Genomic DNA, 8,500 nt, shown 5'->3' on the forward strand with positions numbered 1-8,500 from the left:
CTTTTCCCATGTGCTGAGTACTCGCAGCTCCCTTCCCACTCAACTGCAGCAGCTGGAAATGAGTGCTTCTGAAAATCAAACGAGAACAAATAGCAAGCCCAGAGTCACAAGCCCTTTTAAAAGCCTGGTTCTCAGCTTCTGTGTGCTGAAGCAATTCCTTCACTACAAAATGGGGCTTATTTTGTAGCTGAGTGCCACCCATACATCTTTGTAACACATGCTGAGACCTACAAGCTTGGTTTGGGGCTTTGGTTTTCTACTTGTTTTTTTTTTTTTTTTTTTTTTTTTTTTTTTTTTTTTTCCTAGGGAAGCTCTATTATTTATGCCTTGGTTTCACGCAGTTTGGAAACATGGAGAATGTGCATGGGCAGTAGCTGTTTATAGAAGTTAACTGGCCTGCCTCTATTAATTTTGCATGTTGTAAATAGCAGAAGCAGTTCATTTACTTTACCGGCTGTCCAGAGAACTCAGTTTTTCAAGATAAATCAGCAGCATTGTGCAGAAGGCATCCCAACACTTCCCTCCTTCCTTCCCTCCTTCCTTCCTTCCTCTCTTCCTCCCTTCCCTCCTTCCGTCTTAAGCACAGAAAGACCTATTTGTGATGAAATATGGTTTAAAAAAATGCACAGTTGAAATCTCCAATTCTCATAAAAAAATTCCACAAAGAGATGCCGAATTCATTGCGAGCAAAGAAATCCTGACTTTCCAAGAGCAGCAGCCCGTTTCTTCCAACCCTTATTCTCTAAGGACAAACACTGAGTGTTGACATCATGCCAACATGGGAAGATTGATGTCTCCCCATGAGTGAGTCCTCGGTGCAGATTAATGAGAAGAGTCTATGGGTGCTTTCTAATGACGGCGTAATCTTTTCAGCCACAAAATACATGACTTTTTAGCTGGTTGTTGGGCCACTTTTTGGCCCTTAGCTCAGCAGGCTGACCCACTTCTTGTTTTGACCAGTCTTGCCATGTGTTGCTACTCAGCTGGTAATAAAAGGTGTGGGGAATAAATAATATATATTGTCCGTGTCAGGGATAACGTCCAGTGGGCCAGTCTAGTGGCTTGCCATTCCCTGTGTCATTGTTTCACTGCCCAGGAAAAGCAAAATGGCATTAATGGGCTACTGCAAGAAAATGACGGAGGGCCACGTGCAGCGCATGATCAGCAAATTGATCTGAGGAAGGGGTCTCAGGACCCTTCAGTACGACTGCAGCGGGGTCTGGAGGCCTTTACTCAGGCAAACTGCTGGGGGACTTCAGCTGAATTCCCCCTTCACCTCCCATTTTCTGCCCCGGTGAGGAGCGTCGGGCAGACCCACACATGTAAGGAACAGAAAGTCAGCGCACGCTGGAAGCCCGTTTCCTAATAAAGAGGCAGCCTTGCGCATTCTTCCAGGATTTAAGAAAACAACGGGCAGATGTGAATGATTTATTTTTCCTCCCTCTTCTGCTGCGGTTTATTTTTTCCTCTTGTCAGGGAGCGCTCAGCTGCTAACACAAACAATTGCTGAGATTCCACCTGCCCACCTGCGGCCCCTCCTTCCCGCTGCTTCCTCGGGCCCTCATCTTCCTCCGGGAGGGCTGCACCGAGGGGAAGCTGCATCCCGCTTTCTTAGAGAGAGGAGGAGGAAGGCGAGGGAGGGGCCGGGCCGCGTCTGGGCGCATTGTTCCGCGCTCCTCTGCCAAGAAGTAGGTGACTATGAACTCATCCCTTGCCCCTCGCAGAAAGTTTGCTCCCTCCCCTCCCCTCCCGCCTGCTGTCGCGGCAGGAGGCAGCTCGCAGCCTGGCGCTGGCCCTGGAGTCCCCGCTCCTGCTTAATATTCCGCCTGCTCCGCCGATGTTGTGCTTGGCTCCGGTGGGACCGCAACTCACGGCTTGAAACCGGAGCCAATTTTCTGTCTTAGTCTCGCAGTGTTTTGACTGGAGGCAGATCCAGTTCAGTCCGATCGGGGCTAGTGGAAACAACTACCTAAGTCTCCGCTGTCTGCTTCGTTTGGGAGGGAAGAGAGAAGAAAGAAACGCGATCCCCAACTGCTGGGCGCGCTCTCTCGCACACACACACACCCGCGCACACACACACGGACCCGCACCGCAGGCACACGGACCCGCACGCCCGTGGGTGCCGGGCGCGCCGTGCCAGCACCGCCGGGAGAGGATGGGAAGCGAGTGAGCGGATCCGCGCCGGTGTGTGAGCGCCGCCGGGGCGGGAGCGGGGCCGGGGGGCGGCGGGAGCGGCCCCGGGGGGGCGGCGCGGGGGGGAGCGCGCACAAACTCCCGGTGGCGGGGACCCCCGCGCCTTTTGTGGGAGCGGGCTGCGGTGGTTTTCCTGCCGTGTGAGGGGGGGGGAGGAAAAAAGCCCTACGCGCGTGTGTTTCCTATATACGTGTGTCTAGAGGTATGCCTGCCAAGGGGGCGGACCGCGGCGGGGCGGGGGGTCAGGTGAAGGGGGTGCCGGGCGCTCACCGCGCTGCTTCGCTTCCAGGTGCCGTCGCCCGCGATGACCCTGGTGCTGCCCATGCAGCGGCTGGGCCGCCCCATCGCCGCCGAGGGAGCCGCCGACCTCGCCGCCTACCGCGCCCTCTGGGAGCCGCCCTGCTGCGGCCGCCCCGCCGCCCCCGGCCCCGCCGCCGCAGCCCCGCCGCCACCGGCCCCGCCGGCCCCCGGGCCCCCCGCCGCAGGTAGGCAGCACCGCGCCGAGCCGCCGCCGCGGCGCCCGGCCGGACACCCGGCGGCGGCGGCGGGCGCGGGGACGGCGGTTCGGCCGCGGAGGGAGGCGCGGCGGCTCCGCCGGCTGCCTGCGGGAGGCGGCGGCGGCGGCGGGGGGCCCGGGGGCGCGGGCTGCAGGCGGGGGCCCGCCCGGGGGCGAGCGGGGCCGCAGGTGCGCGGGGCCGGGCGGGCGCCGTGGCCGCCGGGCGGCCGGAGCGGCGGGGAAGGCAGCTGCCCGCCGGGCCGCCGGAGGGAAAGTTTCTTTCCCCGGAGCCGAGCGTCCCGGGGACGGCGGCGGTTCGTCTCCCTCCGCTGCCCGAGAAATGAGCCCCCGGCCGCCCGGGGCGGCGCGCCTGGCGAGCGGCGTTGTTGGGCAGGTGAGGGGGTGTTTCTGGTCGCTGCGAGCGTATGTGAAAATATGCGGCGGAGTTCTCCTGTAGCGCGAAGGGAAATGAAAAGTATTTTGTTTGGAGAACCTCCGGCAAACCGCATGTCATTTGTCATATCTGATTTATTACCCACAGGATCACATTACAGGGGAATTTCAAATCCTGTAACAACATCCAAGATCACATACTTTAAAAGGAAATATGTGGAAGAAGAGGATTTTCATCCACCACTCAGCAGCTGTACACATAAAGTATGTTTTCTAATAGTCGTTATTTTTACTCCGAGTTTCAGATGCTTAGTAACACTCGATTGACCCATTTCCAGAAGGCTGAAATACTCTGCTGAAACGGGGAGAATGATCCAGCTGTTTGCTCAGAAACAAATAGTTGTCACTTGTTCGCATTTATTGTTTTATTGTCATCAGATTGCTTAAGAAGCAAAGGCATTTCTTCGTTTATAACAACTGTAAATGGGAATGCTGAGAATAACTTTTCTTTTCCAGATTATTTTGTTTGTAGCTAGTTTAGATCATGCTTACAGAAACAGCTCCGTAACAGCATTCAAACAGCAGAAGGGAAAAACATAAATAAAAAGGGCTCGTGATTCCCCACTCATTCACAACTTTTTCAAGGGGAGAAAATAGTAATAGGTTCCATGTACCCCAAATGGGTCACAGATCCTCTAGAAAACAGAATGGCTTGGAAAGTGAGTACAAGCTCCTTCAGTATTTAATCCTATTTATTAAAAAGCTAATAACTCCAAAAGAACAGATTAGTAAATGAAAGATTTTTTTTTTTTTTTTTTTTTTTTTTAATGAAAGCTGTCAGGGGAGGGATTAGAGCAAACATTTCCCAGGCCAGTGAATACATAAATTGAAATCTAACATTTTTTATGAGAGATTTTATGCTCTTGTTCATTAAGGGCTCAATCCTGTAGGGAACTGAATGCCTGGAGTGATGCCCTTAGGGATAGCTCGTGCCTTGAGACACCGTCCTTACCTGGCCCATGGCAGTCCAGTGCTACCCGTGTGCAATTGGCGACAGAGGGGACACAATATAATCTGATTGAAGCACAGCTTATGGGAGGCAATAGTCTACAAGAGCCCCAGAGATGGAAAGATAAAACAGATCAAGATGTGGAGCAAGTTCATATGTGATCTTTACCTGCCTCACAGAGGCAGCTTTCTGAGATGCGAGGAGAACAGAGTGCCTCGTCCCTGCCACGGGCACTGGCTGGGGATGTCTGCCCGGTGGGATCCTGTTTCCCTGGAGGGATTTCTGCAGTGGAGAAGTGAGCAGTAACGCTGAGCTCGCTTCCCAAGGACCTTACAGTAGCCGAAGGAATTTTCAGCTACAAGTAGTGTTGTCTGGAAATAAGTACCTGACTGGGAAGGTGAAAAACTGTCCTGCCCTTGATTCCAGAAAGTGTCCGGTCTGCTTCCAGAGCAATGAATAAATAGCACTGAGGGGATTGAAAAATATGCTCTGGTTGGTAAGCGTGTTTCCCACATGTCACATCACTCTCTGATTTCAGCCAGTTTTTTTCTTGGCTAGATTGTTGGGTATTTATCAGTCATTATTTTCCTCACGAATAGGAGGAATAGTTACTTATCCCTTCCTAACAGCATAAAACCCAATTGTAGCGGTATTGGTAAGATAGACCTCTCCCAGGCTTGGTTTTGTACTGTTGTAGAGGTGCATCACGTCAGAAACCCTGGGTCACCGGTTTCTTCTGTTCAGCACAAATGTGTTTTGCAACACTGAGTTCTGGGGAGGGACGATGTGCACCAGATTTCTTGGAATTTCTTACTTTCGCTGCCCAGTAAAGAAAGAGTTATGTTCTGAGATTCCTTGTCCCATGGAGGGTATGATGGTAGGGCCCAGAGCCCCTCTCCAGAGGGCTGTTGGCAAATGTTTGTAGTAGAAAGCCTTTGACAACTTGTTCTTGCTGGTGACCCTCCAGGACGTATCTCCAGGAGAATCCCAGTTCAAGGCTTACCGGGTTGCTCCAGGCTTTTATGGCTTCACTGACTATTGCTGCAGCAGGTATAAAGGATGCAAATTAACATACAGGCTTAATATGATTTAAAATGAGTCATTTATTATAGAAAATTACCCTCTCTAACAAAGAAGAGCTTCAGCTGTGAACTCACATGAAAACACGGCCAATTTTTGTTTTTACGAGGCACTGTGCTGCTTCTAAACCCTGCAGACAGGACCAGGCTGTGGAAAGAGCTAGAGGGCTGAGGAGCGCTGAATGGATGTGAAAAGCAGCTGTGCTTTAAGCTCTTTCAGTCCTCATAGCTACGACTTCCACTCTGCAAAAATGCTGTAACCATGTGGGAAAGGGAAGAATGATGAAGCCACAGATGGGGGGGATTTAGAGCAGTCTCTTTGTGCTGTGCTGCTCTCCTCCTACGCAAACCAAATTCTTACTAAAAATGAAAATTAGTTAATGGTGCTTACAGTAGCACGCGTTGCCCCCTCTCTTATTTTGATTCCCAGGGTAGCGATTACAGCGCAGAATCCGGGGCCTCCCAGGGGCAGTAACCTGCTCATGCTGCCAGTGCTGAGAAAGGGAGTCCTGGAAGGACCATGGAAGGGAGAACAAATCTGTGGGCATCGAGCCAGGATTTCTGCAAATCCCTATCCTCTCTTAGTTTCCTGACCTTGTCCCTGCCTATCTGCTTTCCCACTGGTCCCATAGAGTGCAGGGTGTAGTACGCAGGCCAACAGCTGCTCTCCAGATGCTGTGACGCTTTGAGATGGCTTTCTCCCTGCCTCCCTCCCTGCATGCACTTTTGTACGCAGGAGAAGTATAAGGGAGCTTGGCAAATGGAGACCTCCTCGCTGGAGGGCCTCTTCCACTGGCAGTGGCTGAAATGCGCCGACACTTGCTGCGTGAGGCGATGGCTGCTGGCTGCCTCTTGCAAACCTTGAGGCTGCAGGAGGGGACAGTGGCTTGGCTTCAGAGCTTTGTAGAAGCCCCAGAGGGGATGATCGAATTGGGTCCATTTGCATCAAAAAGCCCCTAGCCATTACTGGAGCAAAACTGCACAACAATTTTATGTTCTAACCCCAAATGCAAATAAAAAGCCAGATGTGTGCATCTGGATTTCACTCTCCCATCCTGGACTCGTGCCCTGCAATTGCCTCTGTGGTGTAACGCTCAGCTACTTACCTCCTAAACCGGGGTGAATGCTGTGGCCAAGAAAAAGCAGGTCTCCGCATGGGTGTGCAAAATGAATAGGCAGTTTTAGGTGCCTCAGAAAGAGAATGAGAAAAGTAGTGGCACAGGGGGAACACTTTGCTTCGTTTTCTTTCTCCTTGCCTGGAACAAAACTGGTTGCCTTCAGTTCCATATCTTCTGTCTTTCACATTTTCAGACGATCTCCGTGTTTGAGGAGCGGGCCCATATTCTTTACATGTCTTTGGAAAAGCTGAAATTCATTGATGATCCTGAAGTCTACCTGCGGAGATCCGTCCTCATCAACAATCTAATGAAGAGAATCCACGGAGAAATCATCATGCAGAACAACTGGTGCTTCTCTGCCTGCTCCTTCAGTGGCACCTCGCCACAAGAGTGGTTTGTGCCTCAGGACTGTCCTTACAGAAAACGCCTTCGGATGGCAAAGGAAGAGTACGAGAAGCTCCACACATGCTGCTTCTATCAAGAGTGTGGCAGTCACTATTTAAATCTACCCTACTCTGTTAATGCTAGTACAGAAAATACTTCCTCTTCTTCCTCCTCCTCCTCCTCCCCCTCTCCCCCCATTTCTTTGCCAAGCTGTTCCCAGCAGGTGGATTATGACATTGGCAGTGCCCCTTCTTACAGGAGTGATGACCAGATACCTGCTAATGAAATATTCATCACTAATGCCACGTCTCACAGTAATCAGGAAAAGGCAAAATTTAATGGCGAGAAAGGAAGTAATGAACCTGAGCGAGAGAGCGTCACCCTAAACTGTGAACCTGTGAGAAGCACCCATGCTCTCGAATGTAAAGGCAAATTTTATGACTATTTTGAGACTGGATGTAACGACAAGAGCAACATAAGTGAATCTTGGAAAAAGTCCTTAAGGAAAAAGGAATCTTTACCAAGTAATAAAATGTGCTGCAGCAAAGGAAGTAAAATATGAGGCATCGTTCTTGCTCTGCTGAAGCATGCGCAGCATGTTCGTTTGTCTATCGAATTTTTATTTTGAATGGATTTTTTATAGTTTTCTACAAATGATACAATCATGCCGCAGACATTACATGTAGTTTTAAATGACTGGAGAGCAGATTGCGTAAAGCGTCTCCATGATCTGCATCAGCGGGCTATTTATAAATATGGAGACTTCATAAAGAACGCAGTTGTGTTCCTGCTTAGCACTGTAGTCTGTGCAGCTATGGTGTAGCTTTTGTTACTGAAAATACCAATCAGCCAGATGGGGAAAACATATTGCTTTATATATCCCCGCCCCCAAGAAGTCTGCCATTAATTAAGAAGACCCTCCATTATGTTTACCAAGGAATTAGAAGTCTGGTAAACAAATTGATGCTACCAGCAAGGGTGATGCGCTCCTTGTAACTCAGTATTTGTTCTGACAAAGGACTGTCTTCATGGACTGGGAATAAACCATCCTTACATTTTGTACTGATACTCTTGAATTCCTGGATTCAGCGTCTTGTTCAACTGACAAAATAGGACATAGCGTAAAGAAATAACCTGTTTATGGGATGTTAATCAGAAACACAACATGCATCTCAAGTACTTGCATGTTTTCACCTCGGCTATAATAACTAATAAGGCTTGTTGTTATACAGGGCAGGTTTTTTTTTGGTGCCTTACTTTTTGTCTTAATTTTTGCCAGCGTGAAAATTAAGTATAAATCAGTGATACAGCAGGGATTTAACCTAAACAGAGAAAAAAAAATAACCCACAGGGTGGATCAATATTATTAGAAACCTTTAACCTTTGAAGTACTGAGTTCAACTTCCTATTCAAATATCTCTGTTCTTCCTTTTTGATGCTCAATTGCTTTTTGATTTGCCGTCCTTAGTAAGGGATTTAAGAAACAATAGAGAGATGTCTCTTGTAAACAAGCATTCGATGCTTGAGTGTTTCTATGGCAACTGTCTGTTGCTGGGGCTCTTTTTTTTCCTTCTTCGTATAATGAAGTTCATGAACCAGTGGCATGTTTTATACTTTATTCTGTTTTGCATAATTTCTCTCTTTTAGATTGCAAAAGCATGCGGGAGTTTTCTATGACTTTTGCCATTGATTTCAAAAAGACAAGAAAAGAAAGCAAAAAAGCACAATGGTTAATCAATAATGTGGCGATAAACACAATTTTATCTGAATGAATGTAAGGGGTTTAATTTTAAAAAAGAACGTTTTGGAGAAATGAGCTGGGATTTCA

At 49.3% G+C, this 8,500-nt stretch overlaps 1 protein-coding gene across 1 annotated transcript; it reads left to right on the forward strand.

Moving 5' to 3' along the window:
- The first annotated feature begins 2,497 nt into the window (after positions 1-2,497).
- SERTAD4 (SERTA domain containing 4) lies at positions 2,498-7,234 on the forward strand. The gene is made up of 3 exons (XM_086460972.1): positions 2,498-2,678; positions 3,231-3,346; positions 6,482-7,234. The coding sequence occupies exons 1-3, from the start codon at positions 2,498-2,500 to the stop codon at positions 7,232-7,234; spliced, it is 1,050 nt and encodes a 349-aa protein (XP_086317098.1).
- Positions 7,235-8,500: the final 1,266 nt, after the last annotated feature.

This window comes from Leptosomus discolor, chromosome 2 (genome assembly GCF_034619465.1).
Source record: "Leptosomus discolor isolate bLepDis1 chromosome 2, bLepDis1.hap2, whole genome shotgun sequence".
Lineage (NCBI taxonomy): Eukaryota > Metazoa > Chordata > Aves > Leptosomiformes > Leptosomidae > Leptosomus > Leptosomus discolor.